At 42.6% G+C, this 27,731-nt stretch overlaps 1 protein-coding gene across 3 annotated transcripts in view; it reads right to left on the reverse strand.

Annotated features, from left to right (window-relative positions):
* Positions 1-4,821: 4,821 nt before the first annotated feature.
* The window catches only part of rnf152 (ring finger protein 152), a 49,262-nt gene continuing 26,352 nt past the window's right edge, over positions 4,822-27,731 (reverse strand). For 2 of the 3 annotated variants that reach the window (XM_073488743.1, XM_073488741.1), the window contains one exon: positions 4,822-11,877. In XM_073488743.1, coding sequence (XP_073344844.1) covers positions 11,059-11,703 — 645 coding nt within the window. In that variant the 5' untranslated portion in view covers positions 11,704-11,877 and the 3' untranslated portion in view covers positions 4,822-11,058. Of the gene's footprint in view, positions 11,878-16,992; positions 17,035-27,731 lie in introns of those variants that run through there. The other variant, XM_073488742.1, reaches the window with a different exon arrangement.

The raw sequence follows: 27,731 nt of genomic DNA on the forward strand, positions 1-27,731 counted from the left end.
AATTTCTGCAGAGGTGGACGAAGTATTTAGATTCTTTAACCCCAAAATGAAAATGTATTCCTCGTGCTGATGGAAAGTCAGGTGAAGTTTCGTAGTCTAACAAGACATTTCTGGAGCTTCACAGCAAAACAGCGTTGCAATGTTCTCATAAACAGCTGAAGAAGATGGGGACTTGTTTTAAAATACAGCTCCTCCGGTGTTTTCCAAGTCCCCGGAGAGCCCAAATTAATTTGAAAAGACGTGTTGCAGCCATGTTTACAACTGATACGGGACATCGCCATCCATGTTTTGTGGTGACAAAACCAGGAGACCTCGGGAAATTTCCAGCCGTGTTTGTGGCAGCAAAAATCCAATATTTTTGACATTTATTTTTTTTTTGGACATTTTTGACAAGAAGTTGGGACAATTTCCAGCTGTGTTTGTGGACACTAATATATATTTTGATGGGAGTCAGGAGATCTCCAACTGTTTGTGGTGACAAAACCGGGTGTTTTTAACAAAACCTAGGGATTATTTCCAGCTGTGTTTGTGGAGACCAAAACCGGAATTTTTTTTATGTGAAGTTGGGACATCTCCAGCCGTGTTTGTGGTGTTAAAACTAGGTGTTTTTCACGAGGCCGCTGGGAATTTCCAGCTGTGTTTGTGGAGATTAAACTGGATATTTTTGATGGGAAGTCAGGAAATCTCCGGCCATGTTTGTAGCAACAAAACCAGGTTTTTTTAACAAGACCTCAAGACATTTCCAGCGACATTTGTTGCAATAAATGTGGGTGTTTTTGACAAGACAGAGGGACAATTTCCAGGAGTGTTTGTGGAGACCAAAACTGGATATTTTTGACGGGAAGTCAGGACATCTCCAGCTGTGTTTGTGGCAACAAAACCAGGTTTTTTTTAACAAGACCTCAGGGTATCTCCAGCTGTGTTTGTGCAGCCAAAGACAAACAAGAATGATATTTGTGCCTAAACCTAAGCAGACATCAAGCCGTAAGCTTTGTCAGAAGATAAAGACCAGCACCGTACAGTCGGTACTGTATGTCTGAGCTCTCGTCTCTGCTTCCAGGACAGAAGCTGCAGTCTGACACTGCGACGATCAAACAAATTGAAATATGACAGCCTAATAAAATGACCCCCACTTAGCAGCAAATTCAGCGAACAGACGAGGAGGAAAATCAATCCTGTTACTGCGGCGATCGTTCTTTGGGAGTGCAGGTGTGTGTAATGACAGGTTAATTAGTCTGTGTGTGTGTGTGTGTGTGTGTGTGTGTGTGTGTGGCTGCACTTGCATACATGCGACCCTCATTCTCAGGGTTTTCACAGTACGATGGTGCTCATTTGCATTTTGACAGCGTCCACCGTGCGTTACCAATCAATCCCACGCTCGTGAAATTCAGAAGCTAATCTTTTTTTTCTGGAGGCCAGCACCTGACGGAGAGCTCTTCATGGAGCACTTCGGATGTGCTCCTGGCTGTATCACTGTGTGAAATAAAAACACGAAGTGGAGACTAAACATCAAGAACAATTTACGTTTCAGTATTTTAAACCAGTCTTTAGAGAATCAGACCTCAGCGTCGCTGTGCCCTGTTGATTTTCACTCCCACTGACGGACCAGATTTAGCCGCCTGCTAATTTAAACGGTCGGAGCAGAATTAATAAACGGTTTCCTTCCAGATACTTTTTTAAAAAAACGACACCCACTCACAAAAAATGAGCGCTGGCATTGAAGTAGAAACATTTTGGCTTGTTTTTTTTAAAAGTAATGAGTCATCCCGAGACCTCTGCTCGCATGATTTCTTAATGATGTTAATGAGAGAAAATGTGTTTTCACATTCTGACCCGTGACACTCAGACTTCTTCAGAAATTCAGACTGGAAACGCACCCTCATAAACAAACCACTTGAGTATTCATCGTGAAACTACTTGACACTGTGATCCTCGACCACATGAAGGAGCTCTCAGCAGTTCCTGCGCTCGTTTCATTGAACACTACGTGGCCAGAAGTATGCGGACAGGCAGACATTACACCCCGATGTGCAGCAGGAAGTTTACAACTTGCTACATAAGATCAGCTGCAGACAAACCAGATGCAACCAGACCAAACAGACTAAGACGCCAACGTCGCCCGGTTTTGGACGAGACCTGGTCGGACCTCCAGCTGGTGTGGACGAGGGAAAAAAAATGTGTTTTTAAAAATACCTGTGTACGTGTAGGAGGAGAGAGAAACATCTGTCGTCACAACGGTTGAATTTTACTTGAAGGCCGTTAACTTCATCCTCCAGGTTTGCCGAAACTTTTTCTCACGATCAGACATTTGTCCCTCGTTCTCTCCGTGGCACTTCAACATTTTAAGGCATTCATGTGCTTTACACCTTGAAACACCGGCTGAGGATCTCGCCGGTGATTAAACATTGTTCAGTTTGTTCTCGACTGTCTGAAGAGCTCGTTAGAGATGTAACCGATCACACGTCCCTCTTTATTGTGGCGGCTTCCTCTCTTATCGTCCCTGTGAGCCGCCGACTGTCCATCCGAGTCTCTGCTCGCCCGTCGAAACACAATATACCGATGACAAGCTGACAAACTACCTCCTCCGGCCGCACCACAGCCGCTCAGCTGTGTAATAAATTACCTGCAGATTACCTCCAGCAGAACAGAAGGACCGACACGTCCAACGTTCACAGCGTGTCTCAGCTTGAGCTGCTCTCCCACTTGATTGTTTTGTCAAGCGTCCGTTTACAGCTTCAGACCCAAATTAAGTGATTGCTGAAAGTAAAAACAACATAAGTTGACTGTGGAAGCAGCTTATCGTGCGGCGACCTCTAGTGGCTGTGGTAATTATTACGGCAGCAAAGGAGGAAGTCAGGCGGAGTAGTACGAAGAGCGACAAAGTCCGTATAAGTTGAAATGTGACTATTCTTGATAAGTTAATCAGTTGTTGTTCCGTGTCCTGATAGGATGGTGTCTGGGTCCGAACCTGGACTGCGGTCCACCATATCGGACGGGATGAAGAGGGATGGTACCTCGACCTCCCTCGAATCGTCGACTGTTCGTAACTGAAGCTTGATACGTACAAGCTACTGTGCATACATGTGGAGTTATTTTAAGACAAACCACGATACTTTCTCAACTAGTTTTGACTCTTTATCTCATAATTTGGACTTTTTATCTCATAGTTGTAATTTTTTGTCTGATATTTTGACTTTTTATTTAATAATTTTGACTTTTTGTCTCATATTTTGACTTTTTATCTCATAATTTTGACTCTTTATTTAATAATTTTGACTTTTTTATTTAATAATTTCGACTCTTTATCTCAAATTTTTACTTTTTTCTCACGATGACATTTTTTCTCATATTTTAGCCTTTGTATCTCACAATTGTTACTTTTTCTCATAATAATGAATTTTTGTCAGTTAAAACAGGTAATGCGTTTGTTTTTTTTAATAGTCATCTTAAAAACAAGTCATTATGTGTCACAGCATGAAATCGAGTAATTAGCCGGATGTCTACAAACCTTCTGAAAAAGCTGGAAAAAATAATAAGTGAAACCTGAAAACATCATTAAATCGACACTGTTCGGAGGATAATTGCGGCAGTCGGAGATGAAACGCTGCTCCGCGGTCGTTACAGTGAACAAGCGATCATTAGCAGCGAGCGGCGACGGCTGCTTGTGGCTCTGCTGTCCGTGATGAGCCCGGTCATCATTAGCGGCCTCCTGTGAGGAATCGAGGTGTTTTTCCGCAGCGAAGCGGCTGCAGTTGGTCCCCGGAGAGCGTTAATTACCTCCCTCACACTATATCAATAAATATTTGAGGAGAAAAGAGGCTCCTGAGGGTAAACAGAGAGAGGAGCTCACTCAGCCGTGAAGTGTGACTTCAGTAAATAAAGCCACGAGGAATCCGCCTCTTTATCTCCGAGTGGAAACAAAGAAACGTTTAACGGGACGTTATCTGTGTTTCTGAGGCTGTAAATGTCAACGCGTTCCTCTAATAATGGACATTTCTGTTAAAGCTGGTCCAGAATGAAACATTTAAACCGAGGCCCTGAAGGTGGAAACTACCTTGTTTTCTTGCGCCGGTCAATTATGAGATGTGGAGGTATTTTGCTGTTTTCAGACTCAGGAACAAAATGCAAACCAAAGTCATAATTATGAGATGAAAAGTCAACATTTACCTCATAAACATGACTTCTAATCTCATAATTTGACTTTTTGGTTCATAACTCTGGCTTCTTATCTCATAATCTTCTCATAATTGACTTTTTATCGGATATTTTTGACTTTTTGATCTAATAATTTTGACATTTTATGACATAATTGACTTTTTTTTGTCCATAATTTCAACTTTTAATGTCATAATAATGAATTTTGGTCATAATTATGACTTTTTTACTTATAATTACAAATTTTTATCTCATAATTATGAGTCTGTATCTCAAATTTAAACTTTTTTCTCATAATAATCAATTTTTGTCTCATAATCATGGCTTTTTTCTCATTATTTCGACTTTTTCTCTCAAATTTTTTATTTTATTTCATATTTGTGACTTTTTCTCTCATAATAAGTTTTCATCAATCTATTTTACTGGTGGAAATTAGTTTCCATCAGACAGAAAAATGTCCATAAAACACGTGCAGTTGAGCGCATATTTAATAAAATAGTCTCATTTGCTCATTTAAACATAGAAAACTTGTAAGATAAAAAATAATCATAATGTGAGTGATCAGCTGAGGAGGTTTCATGAAGATATCTACCAGATAAAATGTTTCATTATATTCACCTGTGGTGTCTCTGGGTATGAAAATAAAGACGTCAGGACTCGTCGTGCTTCAGATTCAGAGCGTTTTGCTTTAATAATTCACCAAAAACAGCTGCTGCTTGCGTCGTCGGCCGTCGTCGACCCGACACAAACAGGAAACTACAACAGGAACTTCACGGCATTTTTACAAACACACAGGCACAGAAATGACAAGCCTCCTTTTTCTACTTCTGCTTCTCAAGTCGTCTCTCTCTTTTACGTTTCTGTAAAAAAAAAAATGTCTCACAGGGCAGTTCTTCGTTTAATAAAAGCAAAACAAGACTCACAGAGGACGGGGAGGAGATTCAGAGGCGTGATATTCTCCTAAATCACAGCAAATGTGACTGAAGTGATGAATGTTTAAGAACAGATGGTGCAGTCGTATCCTGGATGTTTAAACTCAACACGGAAATATATGAAAAGCAATAACCAGAAACAGCTGCTGTGCCTCTGTATACCTTGTGTTTATCCTTGGTTTTGTGCCTGACAGCGTTTTACAGAGTTTGCCTGGAATAATGATGGGATTTCACCGCCTTCGGATCAATAATCTCATATAATAAGCGAACAAACGAGGCGCAGTTGTTTCTCCACTTCCCCCCCCACCCAGAGCCTCGTTCATGATGGATTGGCAGAGGGAAAAGACTAAAGACAGGTTCATTCATCACGAATGGAGCGAGCCCAGTGTGTGGATGATCACCAGGAGCGCGTTCCTGCTGGTTATACTGGTTTCTGCAGGAAATCGAGCATTTAAATCGGTTATTTCTCCTGATTTCCTGTTGAATTTTCTAAAAGAAAGCCTCAATCGAAGTATCTGCACTTTTCTTTCTCTGCCGTAACGATAATCTCAGCTTTTTGCGAGACGTCTTGAAGATATCGAGACTGTACGTCAGAGATCTGCAAGCAACCGTGTTTTATTTTTATGTTGTCTGTGAACGCAGCTTATTATGATTTATAAAGCATTAAAGGGCAACTCCACCAATTCCCCACATTAAAGTGTGTTCACAGGCGAGAAAGGTAGGAAGCTGCATGTAATCTGATAAATTGCCTCCAGTGATGTCACACAGTTGCCAAGATGCATTGTGGGTAATGTAGGCGCCAGGTTTTGAAAAAGAATGCGTGGAATAAAAATGGCGATTTCTCTATCGATCATTTGTTTTGCCGCTTTTCAATACGTGTTTAACTTCTGCCGAATTTGCGAGAAGGTTCATAAAGTTACAAATTTGTCGAAGACAGCGTTTCACACAGTCGATAAAGTTTCTCCTATCACAACAACTCACAGAATTTTGCGATTTTTAAAGGGAGTCTGGGGCCTTTTTTTCACAGGCGACAAAGAAGTGTCCTATATTGGTTAATTTTTATTGTATTTGTAAAATATAACATGTTTACTGTCAATAAAATGCTGTCTTGCTGTGAAATGAGTTGAAACAGTTCAAACAGCTGCTAAATGTTGGCAGGTAAGACTTTAGCACTTTAGAGCCAGAAGCAGCCAGGCTGGTACAAACTGACACTTTTTACAAGGAAACAACAAATTTAATGATTTGCATTTACTGCTGAATTTACGAGGAGGTCCCAATGTATCAGAATTTGTCGTAGTCGTTTCACAAATGTTTTTTAGAGTTTCTCGTCACTCAACAACTCTGAAAATCAGACGATTTGTTAAGGGAGTCTGGTGATATTGTGGACATCACTGGAGGCAAATAATCAGATTACATGCAGCTTCCTCTGGAGCCGATGAAGACTTGGTACCACTTAATAGCACACTTTAATGTGTAAAATTGGTGTTGTTACCCTTTAAGTGATGATTACAACTACTAAAATGTGTAAAACTCATTAATAAAACGTCTTTCATCAAGATTTCCCCAAAAATGATTCATCTTTTTCTTAACTGGGATCTCTGAGTGGATCTTGAGCGGCGACAGAAAACCACTTCACCCTCAAGTGCCGAGAAATTATCAAGTTTTCACAGAGCGCCGAGCGCTCGGAGCTAAAAATATTTCAACTTTTCAGGCGAGGAGCGCCGCACTTCAAAAGGGCCTCCAGTACAGTCTCATAGCAACAGTGGGAGCTGCAACCAGCAGGCATGTCCCACATGAACCGGTTCAGATGAACTGGACTCCGTCTCTCGCTGCATCTGTAAAACAAGTAGCTGCACTGTTGTAGCCTGAACGCTCTCACAACGTGTGCAGGAAGCCTCGAGCTGAACAGAGCTGCATTGATTTAAATGTCCAAATCTATTTTTCTCTTAAGCGGGATGAAATATCAGAGTTTCTTTAGTGAAATTAAGCTGAGATGAGAATAAATGAAAGACAAATTCTGCTCACTTTGTAAAGAAAAGGTTTAATCTCTCGTTACGGTTGAGACAAGAGTAAATCTCAAGACTTTGCTTTGGGGGAATTAAGCTGATATGAGATCAAATCAAAATAAATTTGGTTTGAACAAAATCACAGATGATATCTGCTCATTTTTAGAGAAAATGTTCAATCTCTTTTTACGGTTTAGTAGAGAGGAAATCTCCAACTTTGCTTTGGTGAAATGTGGTGAAATCAAGCTGATGTGAGACGCCGAATCAGAAAAAATGTAATAAAATTGAACAAAATCAAAGACGAGCTCAGCTCATTTTCTCTAAAAATGAGCTGAGCTTGTCTTTGTTGAGCAGAGAGAAAACCTCAGACTTTGCTTTCCTGATAAATCAAAACAAAATAAGTAAAATAAATCCAGTGGAATTTGCTGAGATTTTGATGTTAGGCGGTAAAATCACGTTGATACGGAAGAAAAGCCACATTTTTATCCCTCAGTGACTCGATCCTCCACAGTTTAGATGTATTAAATAAGATGATATATGCATTTCTATATAACATTTTGGTCAGTATATAATCTTTTATCTTCTTTCTGTCCTCACGTCGTGCATCTGTTGTGTCATAATAACTCTGAGTGCCCTGAAGTGTAACTGAACACACAGCGAGCTCCCTTAATCTCAAATCAGACTCTTTAAACAAAAACACGTCAACAAAAAAAACCCAAAGTTATCTGAAAAAGATGAGGAAATTACAATCGTTCTGTACATGACGAGGCTGCTGTACAAAAGAGTTCACCCTGTTTGTGTGCACTGTACACTCCGTCGCTTCAACCACACACAGCAAACAGACGAATCGCTTGCCTCAACATATAAAAGTGAAAAGAAAGAGAAACATCCATCTCCGCGGATGCGAGAGATATTCAAAAGCAGATAAATCGATACGGTCGTCATTAACTGGAGCCCTGCAGCGGCCGCCCACTCCTGACCCGCTACTGACCCATTACTCACACACACAAACACACACACCGTCGCACCGTTGAGCCCATATCCACCAGCTTTCTAAGCGAGGGAAAGGTATGAAGATTGAAGGGAGTCGATAGTGCGTGGGCTGCCGGTGAACGCCTGGTCAAAGAGTGAAGAGTTGACGGTGGTGGTCTGCAGGTCGGGGTGAAAAGGAGACGGACGGTTAGCTGTTCAACGAGAGCTAATACGCTAAGCAGCCGTGGGAAAATACAAAATGCACCGCAAGAAAGGAACAAAGAAGGAAAGGTTTGCTTGTCCAATAGTGCTGAGGAGGAAGTTAGCATCTTCTGGTTCCCTTGTCTCAAGGTCAATGGGTTTTTTCAATGGGTTTTTGGGTGGATGCCTGAAATAAGGTGCAATATGTACGAATTTTGTTTGAAAACGTTCTAAACTTAACAAAAATTACACACAAAATTTTTGTTTTGACGTTATGATGTTAATAATTGGTGTTGAAAAGCATGTTTAGCATGCTAACCAGCTAGCCCCGTCCTGTTGTAAAGCTCCTGTGCGAGCCAAGCCCTCAATTTTTTCGTAGTGGCTGAACCGTGTAAACTACATACTACATACTAGGTATGACTTTTAAGACATAAGCTGACATTGTGAAAGAAGGGGCTGTAAAATGGTGTATCCATTTTTTTTAGCGTCACAGCCCCTGTGAAATGACTCGTTTCACTGCCATAATTTGAGTCATTCGGTCCAATAACATTTGGAAAGTCTAGAAGAGCCACACAATTGAATTATTTTGTCCTCACTCAAGTTAGCGGGCGCTTAACAGGAAGTTAGCCGGCTCTTTAGTGCCCACGCTCTATGGGCTGCACAGTGCGGGTTATAGATCCATGGTGCGAGCGGGGTAAACGCCAACACTTCTCTGGGCTGCTAGCAGCACTGCTAGTGACTGCATTTACTCTTTAAAAATCATAAAAGTGGTGTTCATTGGTGAAAATAATCTTGCTAAACAAAACATATAAGTGTCATACATTTTTGTTTGTCACAGAAAAACAAAAAAACCCACTGGCTTTTTGTTGAGGGAATTGGGGCGATGCCAACTTAGCTAGCACACAAAAAAACATAATTCCTGCAGCACTCTATTGTCTATAATGTTTATTTAAAGTAACTGTTGACACTGCGCTTATTGGTCCTTTCTCACCAGGAGTTAATAGAGATCAATATCACTCTCATAGAGCTACAGCCAGGATGTGATTAGCTTAGATTAGCTTAGCGTAAAGACTGGAAGCAGGGGGAAACAGCTAGCCTAACAACACCCCTTGAGTTCAGAAATGTAGCATGTATAACCTTGTGTGTATCAGTTATGGTTTAATGGGAAGTTACGTATTGTAACTACCACATAGCGTTAGCATGTAGCACGTCCCAAAACTGCCTGGGAGCAGGGACAAACAAATAGCTTTGCTTTCTTTAAAGCTCAAAAACACGCCTACATACAAACATGTTTTCTGTGGTTTGTTAAAAATGTACAAAAAAACAAAATTAGACTTAAAGTTGTGGTTTTAAAGTTATAGGCAGTTATGTGCTGTAGCTAACATGGCATGTAGCACCTAGCATGACATTAGCGTACATCTCTGTTTGCGCACATATTAAACAAATACACACAAAGATACAGCATAGTAATAAATGGACTTGAGAGGTGCTGATAAATTGTAAAGCTTTTTTAAACACGTGAGAAAGCTAAGCTAGCTGTTTACCCCGCTTCCAGTTTATGCTAAGCTAAGCTAAGCTAATCACCCCCTGGCTCTAGATCCGTATAACGCACAGACATGAGAGTGATGTCGATCTGACTCTTGCACAGTGCAAATAAATGTATTTCCCAACATGTCAAACTTTTCTTTGTAGATTTTAATCTTCACCCAATTGTACAAACAGTATACTAGTAGATGTCTGCACACAGTTAATTCAAAACAGGACACTGAAAAGATTAATCGTTTATGAAGATATTTGCCAATTCTGAGAGCCCAATTATCATCTTCAAATTAGTTGTTGTCCAACCAGCAGCCCCAAACCAAATGATACTGATTTTACAATGATATAAAACAGAAAAAAAAGAGAAAATTCTCATATCTGAGAACCTAAAAACAACAAATGTTCGTCCTTTTTTGCCAAAGGACTCTCCAGCTTCTAAGCCCTAATACAGCAACTCACTACTAGCAGTGTTTTGAGTGTAGGCCTGTAATATGCTGGCATGAATGAACAATACAATCCATGTTTTGTCTTTTTTTTTTTTTGTGACAACAGTCCCTTTACTAACCACACAGAGCCATCTCAAGAGTTTGTTCTGAACAGGAACAGGTTGTGTAAAGAAAAGAACAAAAGAAAATGAAAGCTGTGTTGATTTTTTAAGTTTCCCAGATGATTCAATCGGGGCCCAGAAGTGGATCCTGCACAGTTAATTCCTGCAGCACCAGAGAACGAAGAGCAGCCAAGTCCGAACTCTTTGTACCGCAGCACCAGCTGGAGGCGCCGCACTCAGAACCTACACTCAGCTAAACAACACTAGGATAACTGATGTACTTCTACAAACCACAGACAGCGTGAGTGTCAAATCGGCTCTGAGCCAAAAAAACATATCAGCGATCCAAAAAACATTTCTGGAGTAATTCCCAAAGCGTTCTTTCAGAGGAGATGGAGGACGGGAAAAGGGGCAAGATATTCAGGGCCTGTTGGACAAGAGGAAAGTCAAGGTTTGTATCTGTATTTCCATTTTAATTTCAGTCCCCCAAATAAAATAAAAAAGGGACACAATGGCAGACCGGTTGTGGATCTCCTCCCTGCCCTCTTCTTCTTCTGTTCTCCCTACGTTGCTCTGCAGTTTCCTTAGACGCCCATGATGTGAGTTAAGTCCACTCTCCTCGGCAGAGTCCCACCCTGAGGAGAGGCAGGGCTAGTGGGGGAATCCAGGGGGGGTCCGCGGCAGTCCGAGCAGCCTCCCCTCGCCCTCAGCCGCAGGAGATGACAGTGAAGCGTTTGGAGATGCAGGACATGTTGTGCAGCACGATGCCCAGGAGGAAGAGCAGCACGCACGCCACCAGGATCACCGTGCACACACCGGACCACGTGGAGCCCTTCCCTCCTCCGCCCACCGGCCCGGTGACTCTCCTTTCCCCCTCGCCTCCATCCAACCCCATCCCCACACCCTCCAGAGCCATACCCAGCCCCAGAGGCTGCTGCTCGGGCACGGTCACCACCGTCACCCCCTTCTGCTGCCCGCCGGGCAGGAAGCGACATCCCAGCTCCCCCGGCAGGCCGAGCGCCCGCTCCTTGGAGACGGGCAGTGGCAGCATGTAGCAGCCGTTGCTGGGGAGGCGGATGAAGACTGGCGTGTGCTCAGAGGCGTGAGGGATGGCGATGACGGTGATGATGTCCGGGTCGTCCGGGAGCTGGGAGACGGACAGTCCTGGCGGGAGCTTGGTGACGCCGCGGCACCAGGGACAACGGATCTCCTTCTGGCTGCTGCGCATCTGGGTCAAACACACCGAGCAGCACGTGTGACGGCAGTCCAGGAGTTTGGGCCGCCGTCGGGGGCTGTAGTAGTTAAAGCAGATCTGGCACTCCAGGATCGAATCTTGGGAAAGAGTCTCCATGGTCTCTTATTGTATTCCCCCGGTAAAAAAAAAAAACAGCAAACAAACAGATTGGTTGCACAACTCCAGGCGAAGCTACGAAATCACAACTGGCTCCTTGATGCTTGATGCACCTCCACCGTCCACGATGTCACAGTGATGTCACAGCTTGCCAGTGGCCACATGGTCCGTCACCTGCAACAGAAGAGAAGAGAAAGGACTGTTGAGACGAGGGCAGTCACAGATACAAGTACCTCGATATAGACAAGAAATTGATAAGTCAAGGAGATCCTGCTGACAAACGACAAACATAACCTCCTTGGCGAGGGTAATAAGATAAATCAAAAACTTGAAAACATATTGACGTGGTCCTTTAAATCCCTGTAAATGATGCCAAACATCCCAAGCATCCAGTAAGAGGAACAAATTGCACTTTACAGATGACTCGTCTCCACAGTCCTGGATGAAGCGGTCAGATAAATACATCATTATTATGTACATCATACATTAAACATCTCTGCCTCCAGCCGGCTGCAGCAGGGCTGAGTTCATGAGACCCCTTCGCCTCAGTATCTGTGTTAAGTATATCTAATTCTTTTAAGCGTCTCCTTCAGGCCACAGACTCCATAAACAATCTATTCCTCCTCCTACTCCTCTTGCATAATCGCGTCTACCGTGTTAATCCATGCGGAAGCGGTGATAGTTTACTTTTACAGATGATTAAACCCTGTCAAAATAGCACCAAGGAAACAATGAATACCAAACAGGGCCCTGCCGACTTTTTATTTTATTTTTCTGCCCCAAATTGTCAAGTGTGAAAACCGCTGAAGAGGAAAGACGAGTAAATTTTCTCTTTTCCGTCTCTCTGCCGCTGCCATCGCAACCGAGCCGGTGTCCCTCCGGCTGATGGAGTGAAGGATGAGACGGATGGCGGAGAGGAAAGTGGTGACAGAAATGGAAAAAGGTGACCACTGATTGCCCTGCAACACTGTACATCTCAGTGCTTTATCAAAAACAAGATCTCAGGCAATTAAACTCCCCGCGGCACCCCGTGGGGACGTGGCAATGACAGATAAGAGTGTGTTCACACCAGGTGTGCTGGGAGCAGTTCGCTCACACCGGACTCCTTTTAGTTTGGTTCATTTTTAAAAAGGCGAGAGGATGAACACATTCGACCTTGGGCGCTCGTAAATAACCGTAACAAGACAGGGTTTAGGATTCTGCTTATCGAGCCTGAATCCTTCTGAAAACATCTCATCGATCGATCCGTCAATATCCAGGCGCCTGACGTCACTGCAGCAGAGTAAAGACGATAGCCGAGATGCCCTTGTTGGTAGCTACGTCCTCCAGCTCTTTCCTGGGGGATCCTGAGGCATTCCCAGGCCACATGGGATATATAATCCCTCCAGTGTGTTCTGGGTCTGCCCCGGGGTTTCCTCCGGGTCGTCCTGAACAGAACACCTGCTCCGGAGGCATCGGATCAGAAGTCTGAGCCAACTCGACTCTACGCCGAACTCTCATACATAGTATAGCCCATATACAGTATGTTGTTTTGGGAACAGTTACATTCAGTACGTTGTTTTGGGAACAGTTACATACAGTACGTTGTTTTGGGAACAGTCACATACAGTACTTTGTTTTGGGAACAGTTAGATACAGTGTGTTGTTTTGGGAACAGTTACATACAGTACATTGTTTTGGGAACAGTTACATACATTATGTTTTTTGGGAACAGTTACATACACTATGTTGTTTTGGGAACAGTTGTATACAGTACGTTGTTTTGGGAACAGTTGTATACAGTATGTTGTTTTGGGAACAGTTACATACAGTATGTTGTTTTGGGAACAGTTACATACATTATGTTTTTTGGGAACAGTTACATACAGTATGTTGTTTTGGGAACAGTTACATGCAGTATGTTGTTTTGGGAACAGTTACATGCAGTACGTTGTTTTGGGAACAGTTACATACAGTATGTTGTTTTGGGAACAGTTACATACAGTTCTTTGTTTAGGGAACAGTTACATGCAGTGTGTTGTTTTGGGAACAGTTATATATAGTATGTTGTTTTGGGAACAGTTATATACAATATGTTGTTTTGGGAACAGTTGTATACAGTATGTTGTTTTGGGAACAGTTGTATACAGTACGTTGTTTTGGGAACAGTTACATACAGTATGTTGTTTTGGGAACTGTTACATACAGCACGTTGTTTTGGGAACTGTTACATACATTATGTTTTTTGGGAACAGTTACATACACTATGTTGTTTTGGGAACAGTTGTATACAGTATGTTGTTTTGGGAACAGTTATATGCAGTATGTTGTTTTGGGAACAGTTGTATACAGTACGTTGTTTTGGGAACAGTTACATACAGTATGTTGTTTTGGGAACAGTTACATACATTATGTTTTTTGGGAACAGTTACACTATGTTGTTTTGGGAACAGTTATATATAGTATGTTTTTTGGTAACAGTTATATGCAGTATGTTGTTTTGGGAACAGTTATATGCAGTATGTTGTTTTGGGAACAGTTATATACAGTATATTGTTTTGGGAGATGCTGGCAATCGACCTATTTAGCTGTTTTGGTATGAAGTTGTGTTGAGATGTGACCTTTGGATGCGGCGTTTCATGGGAAAGATGGTCAAAGCCTTAAATGCTTCAGCAAAGTAAATACTTGAGTGACTCCTCCTTAGTCTGTGGTCGACTCAATCAATCCGTGGTCGTCACCATCACCTGCTTCAGCTTCATGCACGTCTCCTTCCTTTGCCCTCAACACCAGCCTCCCCTGGCGAATCACTCCCTCCCCTCTCAGGTCCGGAGGCCAGACCCTCCACTCCTCTCTCTGCACTCCCCAGCTGACCTAGTTTCTCCACACCGTTACCGAGTCAAAGTCGAAAAAAAAAAAAAAATCATGGCAGTTTTATGGACAAGTGAGGAGAGAAGGAATATGAGCACAGGAAGCAGAGAAAGAAACCTGCCCTTGAGGGGGTGAGACAGCCCTGGGTATTACTGAATCCTTTCCCCAAAGATAAGGATTAGCTTTGATCTGACATAAATGCTTTGTGGCTCAATATTCCCATACACCCAGTCACCCTCTCTCTAGCCTTCCTTCTTCCTTTTCCCCCGACTGAAAAGCTTTTCCTCTTCTACTTTACATCAATTCTTCATACTCTTCAGCGGGTAATTTCTTTCCCCTTTTCCACCGCAGTCCTTTCCTTTTCCGAGACTACCTCTTTGACCTATTTTCTTCGTGTCAAGGACTAAAATAAAGCGGCACAATAAAACAAAAAGACATATGGAAACAGCGACATTAGCCACAGTAATAACGAATCACAAGAGGCTGCGTTTCTTGTTTGAAAAGCTTCATTTCCAACAAAGTAAACAAGCTCATCTTGTGCTCCGAAAGTCCAAAAACCAAGTAATAAATTGAACAAATTATTGAGCAATTCTTTCAGTTAATTTCCCACACCGATGACTTTATAGAGAAATATGATGATCATATCAGAAAAATGGTCCAACTAAGGCGAAATAAAACAGTAGGGCTGCAACTCTCAGTCTGAAACTGAAACTCTCTGTCCTGCTGTGTGTTTAGGTCCGTCATCTCCGTAAACCAAACACACCACAGGACTCTGCTGCCCACCGGTTGCTAACAGCTAACAGCTAACTAGCTCTCTTCCTGCCAACTTCATTGACTTGTTGTTCACAATGTAGCGTTACCAGGGAAAAAAATAGGTTGCGTCCGCCGTCGATATAGTTTACTGTGTGTTTTTAGGTTTGAACGTGTCACATTTTTCTTAGATCTTGTGCCAAGTAGCTAGCTAGCGACTTTGATTGGCGCCGACAGCGCTGTAGCTAGCGCTTTGGTAACAACATGAGGAGAGACGCTTCGTTGTTGTCAGCGCTCTGTGTCTCTCTGAACTGAAACTCTCAAGCTACATTAGCTCCATTAGCTGTTAGCTCTGTTAGCCAAACACAACACAGGACTCTGATGCCCACCAGCTGCTAACAGCTAACTAGCTCTCCTCTTGCCAAACTTAACATAGATTTGTTGTTCACAGTCCAGCGTTATTAGGGAAAAAAACATGTTGCGTCCCCTGTGGATGGAGTTTAATGTGTCTTTTTTTATTTTAACATCACATTGTCTTAGATCTTGCGCCAAGTAGCTAGCTAGTGACTTTAACTAGCATGGACACAGTGCTGTAGAGAGAGCGGTAGACGGAAGACAAAATGCAAAAACCCAGAATGGAGTTAGTTTCTGACCAACAGTCAACAAAAAATGTTTGTTTTTTTGTTAAATATCATTTAAGACTCAGAAAACCCACAAAGAATCACTTTTAAAAGGCTGGAACCAGTGATTTTTTGATATTTTTAGTATTTTTACTTTACTAAAAAATACTAAAACGATCAATTAATTACCAAAATGGCTGATTCATTGATTGCTGCAGTTCTATTGAGCAGGATATAAACCACAACCCGTATCAGTGTCATTAAGCCGTCGTATCGGAGGATTTTATTCACAGTTTTTCTGTCACTGCTGCTCTCGGCCTCGGTCGGAGGAGATCATCTGAGGCAGCGATGAGAACGCGGCCACTTCTCTCTCTCTCTCTCTCTCGGCGTCTGAAGAAAACAACTCGTCTGCTCTCGAGGAGCCGTCTGAGGTCGTGAAGCTGCAGCGAGGAGCGACCGAGGCTGCAACTTAACAATATGATTTATCGGTTCAACTGAGCTGTAACCAGGGCAACCCTGCTTTTCCAGATAAAAGCTCAAGTTGTGACCCATTTTTCTATCAAACCTACATAGAAACACGAGACAAAATCTCCTCTTTAAATGTCCGGGAGCAGCTTGGGACAAGTGTCCTGAACAAGTGGAAGATTTGATTTAACCTCAATCTGCTCTACTTTGGTAGAAACGTGACTAAATAGTGTTTCTGTGGCGTCATCGGGGGAGCAGGGAAGGACGTCTGATTTGGTAATGAGGCAGAGTGACCGAGCTCCGGCCTCCACTACCCCGACATGCCTGTGGTCCACTGGGAGTGACCACACACACACACATAGGGAACAGAAACACACATACACACACACACACACACACACACACACACACACACACCCTCAGGGCCTCCACACACACACAATCAGCCGAGGAGAAAGTGCAGTCGTCCTAGCAGACAAGTTAAAAATAGCCACCACAGCCAGAAGTACACACATGCACAAACACATATACACACACACACACACACACACACACACACACACACACACACACACACAGCTCCACCCAGCTCCATATAATAAACTACCTGGAAGCAGCAGGGGGAGGTCGGCTGTGAGCAGCGTGGAGGAAGAACTTGTTAATCTGCAAACCCTGAGGTGGTGTGAGTCGGTGAAATGTCAGCGAGATGATGATGTAACTGTTCCTGCGCTGGTTCATTAAAGGACACGAGTTCACATCGAGCAGGTGCAAAGCAGCTACATGATATGTGCAGAGGGCTTTCAGGCGATATCAGCTACAATGACTCAGTTCCAGCCTCACTGATACCCGATTGTTTGAGGCAACAAGGACGTCAGAATTTGTTGTTGTTGTTGTTGTTAGTTTAAAGAAAGATCCCTAAAATTCAGCTGGTTAAAAGGTGCAATTTATTAAATTCGAAGCAGAATTCGAAGGCAGCTCCAACAATAGACCAAATGTTGTCATGTACACAACGTAACGTAATGTAAAGTAACGTAACATAGCATAAAGTAACATAAAGTAATGTAACATAGTGTAAAGTAACGTAATATAAAGTAACGTAACGTAGTGTAAAGTAACATAATGTAAAGTGACGTTACGTTACATTACTTTACACTACGTAACGTCACATGTAATGTAAAGTAACGTAACGTAGCATAAAGTAACAAAGTAACGTAATGTAAAGTGACGTTACGTAGTGTAAAGTAACGTAACGCAGTGTTACGTACATAATGTTGGTAACCTTTGTAATTGAATTCACATTACAGTTACTTTCACTAAAACCACAAGTTTTGTCATGTACGTCACGTAATGTAGCGTAAAATAAAGTCATGAAAGTAACATAAAGTAGCATAGAGTAAAGTACATAAAGTTGGTAACTCTCGTAACTAAATTCACATAAGTAACTTATTTATTTTCACCAAAACCACAAGTTTTGTCGTGTACACAACGTAGCATAGAGTGACGTATGTAAAGTTGGTAACTCTCGTAACTGAATTCACATAAGTGACAGTTATTTTAACTAAAACCAGAAGTTTTGGCATGTACACAACGTAACATAACGTAGTGTAAAGAAGCATAAAGTAGCATAAAGTATGTAATATTGGTACCTTCGTAACTAAATTCACATAAGTAACATAGTTATTTAACCCAAAACCACAAGTTTTGCATGTATGTAACGTAGCGTAAAGTACGTAATGTTGTTAACCTTCCCAACTGTATTCACAAGTTACGTAGTTATTTGTTTTATCATGTAAGCTAAGTAACGTAACGTAGCATAAAGTAGCATAAAGTATGTAATATTGGTACCTTCATAACTGAATTCACATAAGTGACATAGTTGTTTTACCCAAAACCACGATGTTTTCCTGAACCTAACCCGACTGTGACCCTACAGTGAAGGTCCGGTACGCCTGGCGCTGGTACGCTGCAATGGTCATGCTGTTTTGGGAGTCACCGGCAATTTACCTACTCCAGGGCTCCAGACTGACTTTTGACACTGGCTGCACTGGCGCGCCTTACTTATTCATTAAGGCGCACCCCATTATGTAAATGATAGGAATAAATCCGTCTCCTCGCCCAGTGGGTGTTTGTTGAAAGTATTTTTATGGTTTCTGATTTTCTGACCTGCTGAATATTAAGGTGCACCGGTGCATGCAAAATAATCTCACCCTGCAGCTCCGTGTTCAGTTGTTTAGGTGTGAGAATGTGTTAATAAACGCTTGGACCGATGCCCATATTTACCTTTTCCTTCATGAGGTATGACTCCATCAAAATTAAAGCTGTCGCTCAACTCTTCTCTAATACACCGTCCTTCATTCCCCGAGCGTTTTCAGATATCTTTCCCTCAGCAGATATGAGACACCAGAGAAACTGGCAGGAGCAAACACATTTCCTCTCACTTCTTCTAATACGGCAGGAACAATGAAACTCGAAAAGCTCTATTTGGAGTCCGTCCAGGCGATTTGTGGCGCTCTGGCATCGTATTTCTAATGAATTACGCTCCAGCGGACGTTCGCTCATTTCCAAATGACAGATAAATGCATTGTGCTGCGACGCAGGTGTTGCATATGTTGAATTTATGCTAATTGCTCGTCACTGAAGCACTCTTAAATATCCTTCTTTTTATATTTGTGACGGGAACATTTCATCAGCGAATAAAAGCCGAGCTGGTAACAGAGCAGTCGATTAATCTCCGTGTGGTTTTAACCACGGTTACGGTACAAACGCGTCGAATCAAACGCGCTCTGGTCTCAGTCTCGACCGTGGGCCGTGTGCTGAGCAGACATTTGCATGTAGTTGATGTGCAGATTTCTTCACCCACACATCCAGAAACTTTGGATGGGAGTCAACATCTCATCCAGAATACATTTAACAGCTTAAAGTAGTGAAGCAGGAGCAGCAGCAGCTCCTTCACTGCTTTTTTTTTTTTTTAAACGCTCCACAGTCCACTTACAGAGTGTTTTAATCCAGCAGCTCATCAATTAACTTGAACCGCAGCTCATTTTTCATATACGTTTAATGTTAATGTCCGTCCTTGACGAAGGTTACAGCGGAAAGCGTGTGTGTGTGTGTGTGTGTGTCCTGATACGTGTTTGAAAGTGCTGTTTCAGGATTAACTCTTTATTTTAGGTTTCAGGAAAGGATATTTATATTTGCGATTACTGCAATTTTTGTAATTCTTTGTCGATATGATGCATGTAAAGCCTTTGGGACGGACTGTGATGCCAACTGTGAGCCGGACCCGATCAGCCGACGTCAGCGCTGGAGGTCGGGGAATCAAACATCTGGAGGGGAGGAAGCTCTGGGAACAGATAAACGCTCGCTGTTTGGGTTATGAGATGAGATGAGGAACGTGCGTATGATCCTGTTGATGTCCTGGTTGAGGATCTTATCTGATAAAGTGCTTTTTGTTGCATATTGTTGCGTTTGAGTGTCTATGCGCCACCACCCAGTATGACGTGCATCGCTCAGCACAGATGGAGCCCCTGATAGAGGCCTGTGCAGTCGACCACTGCAGGACACATTATGGCAATTTCCAGCCCGAGGAGCCAGCGAGTGTCAGAGCTGGCAGCGCCGGCCGGATGAGCCCGAGCGTGACTCTCCGACTCCTGCACCGCTGGGACGCCGCCCAACCCGGAGGAGGTGTGCAGAGGACAGCGGTGTTCATCCAGTACAGCTCTCCAGGTACCCGCTTTCATTCTCTAAAGCCAATATTTGACTACAGAAGACCTTTTTCCTGACTTAACAACAAATTCAGCCGGGACGACGGCGAGGAGCTGATTGAATTACCTCTGCGGTCAGAGTGTCCTCAAACACACACGAGTCCCGTGGAGGAAACTTTCTTTAACAAGGCTGTTTTTAAGTTTGCTGCTTGTGTAACAGCAGCAGCAGCAGCAGCTTATTTTATAAGAGCCAAAAACACATTTTCATCAAATTAAGACATCAAAAAAAAAAAGTGTTGTTTAGCGATCAGATTGGCTCCAGTATTGATATCTGTCCTCGTTAATAAAAACTGGAACGCTTCCTCCATTTTTGTTCTCCTGTGCAAACGCCCACGTTTATGTAGAAACAGCATTGTTTAACTTTATTTAATCTGTTGATGACACGGACCCAACGTGATATAAAAGCCTGTTTTCACTACCTACTCTCCTCAGTCAGGTTTTATAACTGGTCAGCACTTTCTGTAAGAGTTACACAATAAAAAATCAAACCATCACCAGTCAGTCCCTCAAAAAGCGACTCTTTCCTGCTTGTTTTTAATGTATTTTAATATATTCTATGCCTCTGTAAAGCCCGCTGAGATGCCTTGTGTTTGAATTGTGCTATACGACTAAACTAGAGTTGTTCTGATTCTGATACCAGCACCGGAAATGCCGCCGATACTGCCAAAAATGCAGGTATCAGTATCGGCAAGTACGTGAGTCTAAAATATCGTGCATCCCTAATAAAATGTGACTCTATATATAATCTGTATATCTAAGAATATCGGCCGATATATTAGTGGAATTTTTTAATCCCAAATATTGCTATCGGCCCCAAAAATCGAGCATCTGTCGGGCTGTGATTATTTCCTGTGACTTTTCAGAGTATCCTAGACATCGTTTCTAGAAAGAGATTATTTTCTCTCCAGTTACCTCCAAAACTATTAAAGATAAGAAAGTTGTACGTTTTCAGATTTTGGGTGGCCTTACCCTTTAAAACGAGGTGACGCTCCATATTTTGGAAAAAATTAGAAATCACACATCTTGAAAAAAAACCTTAAGTGAATAATAAATATGAGGCTTTTGAGGATTTGCCTTCATTTCACTGCAATTCTGTCACATCTATTATTAAAGGACCAACCCACTCAAAATTCAAATCACCGAAACGTCAGCTGTGATTTGTTTTGACGCTCCGTCGTGAAAACTGGAGGAAGAAGACGAGTTGACAGAGGAAGAAATGCATCTTCAATCTTTCCTTTGCCAGTTTAGAAAGTGTTAAAATACAAAAACCCTGAACTTTAAAAGAAAACAGTCACACAAACTATAATATTTAGTGTGTTTGCACCACTCATACACCTGCCTGCATGTGAGTGACAGGCTGTTGGTGGCTCGTACGCGATGCCATCAATCGTCGGCGAGGTCACGCAGAGTCCAAAAACTCTCATGAGCGAAACAAATCACCGGCCCCTCTGAGCTCGTTGATGAAAGCCGTCTCTGCGCTGAGAAAGTGTGCAATTTTCAAAAGCAGATGAAAGAGGCGAACGCTGTGATTTTCAGCAGCCGGAGGCCTGATCTCCATCTGCAGATTCACATAAAGATCCTGGAGACCTGAGATAAAGACGAGCACGGCGGCTCTGCCCCCCGACTTCAAACAACACTGACACTTTTAATTAGGCTTAATCTGCACCGACGCTGAAACTGTAAATGAGGATTATTTAAAAACTATTAAGGACAAAAGGTGTCAACGTTTTCGATTCCGTTTTCGCAATAAATAAAATAAAAAAGATGGCTGCTCCTGAGAGCGTTTCATAAGTGAGAGTGGTCTCATAACTTTAACTGGAGGCAATAATGTGCTTTTTTTCCCCTCTCATGCCAGAAATCATTTTGTCAGAGCAGGTCTCATTTCTTCAAATGGAGTATATCTCGCCGTGGAATGAAACACTTTGATTCACTTATTAAAGAGTTCAGCGCAGAGAGGGTGATAAAATTCACCGCTAAGGACGGGCCGCGGGGCTCGAAGGCAGACGTTTGAGGGATCGCAGGCGACTTCGACGGCGAAATGTGTTTCCGTCTGGGTCTGTGCTCGGTGGCGGTAAATAGGAATCATACCTGAAAAGACGGGTTTTAACTTTTTTATGCATCTTTTTGCAGCTGCTCGAGTCGATCGAACGCAGCAGGCAGCGAACGCACCCCGACCCCTGTTCCTCCAACTGAGGTTGAGATCATTCGCACATCAACGAGCATCATCATCTAAAGACCCAGCTTGAGTTTTTAAGAAGCTCGGCAGGTAAACGTTCAGGAGTAAAGAAGCTTCAGGAGCCTGATTAGACATTCATCACACGTCTTCTGTTCACGGCGACGCTGCCAGCTAACGCTTTCAAGAGCCTCTCAGTCGATTTGCACCACAGAAGGTGGCACATCTAGCAGGTTACTCTGAGACAGACGATGTCATATCGCAACTGTTTTGTCAAAATTTTTTTTGCTCTGAGGAAGAAGAAAAAGACCAGAGGAAGCAGAAGTGACGTGGTGACGGCACGGCACATTTTTAGAGCTGCCCTCAAACTGTTTCATGTCACCTTGTCACCATTAACGCCTCGATGTCTCTCACTGGAGCTCTGACGTGTTAATTATGGGCTAACCCAAACAAATGAGGCAGGCGACATCATCACACACTCACACACACACACGTTTGTGTGTGTTTTCAGGAGGAAGTCTAAGCTGTCAGGCGAAGAGAATCAGTAACAAGCCGGAGGAAAGCGTGGATAAGCCTCCCTCAAGGGATATTTTTTGATAAACTGCGTCTTTGGTGGCTTTTAACGCTTTCTGACAACTAGATTTTATTTAAGTCTTAATTATAGAGCAAATGTTTACATGTAAGCTTATGTTTTACTGCAGAACTGAGTGGAGTTGTACAAATCTGATGTCAGACAGCAAAAAATTAAGATGAGAACAAGAGGTTTGAAATTCAAAGGTAAATTTTGCATCCATTAAACTACTTAACTAATTATTAATCATTGTCATCTAGACACTGTACTTTGTATTCTCACTATAAAGGGGCAGAGATAACCTGTCGGCTAATAAAATCTCTTCCTGTTCCTTGTTTTGTTTGTTCCTGGAACGAGGCGGTACGACGCATCCTGAACGAGACGTCAGAGGAAAATGGCGGCTATGAGGTCGAAGCGTTGTCGCTCACGTTAGCTAGAGTCTGTGAAGTGATCAGAAATACTAGATACTGTCATGAACGGTAAATAACATGATGTACAGTGTTAGTGTAACTGTGTGAAGTGAAGTAACTAAGGATGAAAAAGCAAAAGCGATCACAAACGTAACGTTAGTCACAGTGCCAATACATCCAAAGCTGTACGCCGATGAATGTGTGCTGTTTGCAGGCAATAGAGAGCTGAGCTGAGCTGAGTCGTACCACCAAACAATCCCAGATAAAATGTTAGAAATGCAGCGGACACACACAGGCTGTCTTTGACAGAGGACAGGCTGTGTGTTCAGTAATCCACACTGAGTAAACAGTCTGCCTGCAGTCATTAAAGAGACACACGAATCAGCACACACAGTAAACAATTAGCCTGCTTACTGTTCGGTCCGACACGAGCCGTATGAAGAAGATGTAAGCAGTGTTTATCTGAGCCAACACGACTGAGGATTAATACGGCCGGCGTTTACAGAGAAAAGCTCCATCTGAGGACGTCAAATGTGACAAATAGATTCATCAAAAAATGATTCTTAATGCCTCCAACCACACTTTTACTTTCACATTCATTAACATATCTGGTAGGTTTTTGTGTTCACAGGTCACAAAGGAAGCGAGTGCTGCTTTGACACTTGCTCCAGGCCTCTCTGTTCGGCATCAACAACAACAACAACAGGTTGTTTTCCCTCCAGCTGCTCATCTCTTCTTTTCTTTACTCGGCAAAATCCAAAATGAGTCAATCTGGACGGACGGAAAATATCCGAAACGACAGATCAGCCTCGGCCAGGAGAGAAAACACTGCTTCGGTTCAGTTTAGGGTCGGGTTATATGGCTGTACGCTGTGTTTACAGTAAGACAACATGCATTTGAGATGATAGTAAACAATCAAACAACAAACAAAAAGTAAATCATTGGATAATTATCAATTATCAATGCTTCTTAGCAGCGAGTGGACTGCAAACATTTCCTGGTAAACCCTCTTTCCTCGTCTCAGCTTCATTGTCCTTTCTCACAAAGCTTTTTTTTTTCTAATAATTCCATCTTTCAAGCAATGAAATAAAATATATTTCTTTATTATAATCCTTAATCCTTTGAGTACAAACCAATTAAGCACATTTAATCCCTCTATTTAAAGTGCAAATTGAAATCCCAAAAACAAGGAAAACTTGTGGAAGCAGCTGTATAGATAGCAGAAATCATCGAGAGGCAGCTGTAGTGCTCCGGTAAAAGGACAAAGAGAGGAAAAAAAACAGACATTAAAAGGAGCTTGAATTATAAAGAAACAAAAAAGGCTGTAAACGAAGGTAAAGTAAAGCCAGAGTTCTGCGTGTGCCGAGCCAAGAAGTGAGGCTGCCGGCTGCCGGGCCACCTGCTACTACAGCTCTGAGTTTGAGAAATGGCCGTGATGTCTTCCATCGGCTATTTTCACACCCTCCTTCGCCCCCCTGCTCATCTCTTTTAGCGAGACAGACAGCAGCGAGGCTGAGGACACGTTTGACGCTCGGCCAAGGAGAGGAATATTTCACCCACACCGGTGTCAGCGTGGACACCTCCGGCTGGCGAAAACACAAATGGGTCGATACGCTTGATTGGCACGAAGCTGCCGAGTCACGGGCCAGGTCCTCCCTCTGACGGACGGAGACAAATCCATCAGGACGGACCGCACACTGATACTATACGTGCCGGCTGGCTGGCAGCCGCGTGCTCATTTACATTTCTACAGTCGGGAACTCACCGGCGGCGCGCTGACGGCCGCTCAGCGGGAGGTCGAGCGGCTGAATGTTAATCAGCGAGTTAAGATTCAACAGTTTCTCAACCAATTAGCTACAACGCGCAACTCAGTTAGGATCAGATGGAAAGACAGTGAATTAAGTTGTGTTTTTAAGAGAAAAAGTGGATGAATTCAGATTTTCCGATGGTCGATTAGAGCAATCAAGATATCAGATGTTATCGGGATATCTAGAACAAAATGCTATCAGTCAAATTCATCCTTAATTTTTCTTATTGTGCGTTTCGTCTCTTAAAAAGACGGTAACAGTTTGATTTGACAATGTATTTTTAACACTTTATCAACATTTAATATCTAAATATCATTGTTATGGTCAAAAGGATGGATTGGTGTCACACAACAAACCAAATGTATCAAATCATCGACCTGATCAATCCCTAACTGATGTTTGTAAACACACTGATCCAACCATTGTACTAGTAACCACAATATCACCAGACTCCCTTAACAAATTGCACAATTTTGTGAATTGTTGAGTGAGGAGAAACTTTATAAACTTTGTGAAAGGCTGTCTCTGATAAATCCTTAATCGTTCATGCCTTCTAGTAAATTCGGCATTCAATACAAAACATGAAGTTGTTTCTTTTCTTGTAAAAAGCATCAGTTTGTCGCAGCATGGCTGTACCAGCCTGTCTGCTTCTGTCTGAATTGAGTCTTACCTGCCAACATTTAGCAGCTGTTTGAACACACTGATTTTCACCATTTACACTCAATTTATGAAAGAAGAAAACATTTTATTGAATGTAAGTCTCGAATTTTTCAAATACAGAGGTAGTTATTTGTTGCCTGTGGAGAAAGTCTCCAGACTCCCTTGAAAAATCGCACAATTTTGTGAATTGTTGAGTTAGGAGAAACTTTATAAACTTTTTGAAACGCTGTCTCTGATAAATCCTCAATCATTCATACCTTCTAGTAAATTCGGCATTCAATACAAAACATGAAGTTGTTTCTTTTCTTGTAAAAAGCATCAGTTTGTCGCAGCATGGCTGCTTTGGTGTCTAAATTGAGTCTTTGCTGCTGATATTTAGCAGCTGTTTGAACACACTGTTTACACATTTACACTCAGTTTATGAAAGAAGACAACATTTTATTGATGGTTAACATGTCAAATTTTACAAATACAGTAAACAGTAACTAATATCGGCTACTTTTTTTGAGAGGTCACCAGACTCCCTTGAAAAATTGCGCAATTTTGTGAGTTGTTGAGTTAGGAGGAACTTTATAAACTTTGTGAAACACATTCTATAACAAAATCTGAACTATTTGGGCCTTCTTGTAAATTCGGCAAATGTTCTACATTAATTTCTTTCTTTGTGTTAAATCCTGAGAGCGTTAACTGACGTGAAGTGACGGACTTAAGAGTTGACCACTTGTGACTCAGGATGGTCCGAACAGCCTCTAACTCAAGCAGATGCTACCGAAAAAAAGTTTTCCACAAAGGTTGAGAGTTGTAGGTGTGAGCACATAATTATTCTCACCATATGCTCTCAGTTTCCACACAAACAAACACACCAACAGAGCCTTCAAGCCTCTGCTCCGGCTCCAGAGGAAACCCCAGTGAAAACACCAGGGTGGTGGTTTTTGGAAACAAGAAGCCGCTCCTCGCTCGTGCACCGGGGGACTGTAAATAAGCTTTGAGCTCAATTCTCTCTGGAGGAACGCCGGCTTGCTAATTCCCGCTACGAGGACGGCCTTCGATAGTTTCTCTTCCAATCATCCTCCAGAAAATGTCCCCATATGTTGCCGGATAAAAAAACGGCTTTGATATTCCTACATGCCTTATCCCCGGCTGGCTGGCGAGCTCGCAGTCTTTTAAAAAGGGAGCGTGGCGTTGGTGCGTCTGACAGCTGAGCGGGATCCTGTGATGCCGGTAACGACATGAGGGATGACAACAGAAGCTCCGACATCAAAGCCCTGCAGCACCGACGCACACACACACATTCACACATATTTGCAGCAGATTAGGGAGGCCAGTTATTCATCAGCGCTTACACGAGCCGGGTTACGAGTCAGAACACATACACGCACCACAGTGCAGCTCGGAAACGACTCCCGCAGCTCATTTGTACACGAAGAAGAAAAAGAGCGCGCCTCTCAGCGTCCTATCGACACTCACTTAAGATAATGGGGCCTGTTGGGGAGGATATAGATTGGAGGACGAATCCGGGAGCTTCTGTACGCCGCTGAATGGGCAGGCGAGGCAGATAAAGGGCTTTAGAAAGAGGATCTCCAGGACGCGTGGTGGCAATTTGTCAGGATTAAAGCTGGATGGTGTCTGTCACTGTGTGTGTGTGTGTGTGTGTTGTTGCAGCGTCAGGTGTTGTTCATTACCCCGAGGTTGCCCGGGGAATCGAGGCGCTGATCTGCGAGGTCATCTGAGGCTTTCATCCTGAGCATCCTCAGCACAACCTCGTGGAAAGCATTGTTTTCTCTATCAGCTAATATGTTGATTACATTATTGGTTAATTGATTAATGATGTGGTTTATAATGATGATAGAAAATAGTCTAAAACCCAAAGATATTAACTTTGTAATGATATAAAATGTAGAAAAGCAGCACATCCTCACACTTAAAACTGATTTTTGGGATATTTTTGCAAATAAATGATCGA

This window comes from Pagrus major, chromosome 19, assembly GCF_040436345.1.
Source record: "Pagrus major chromosome 19, Pma_NU_1.0".
Lineage (NCBI taxonomy): Eukaryota > Metazoa > Chordata > Actinopteri > Spariformes > Sparidae > Pagrus > Pagrus major.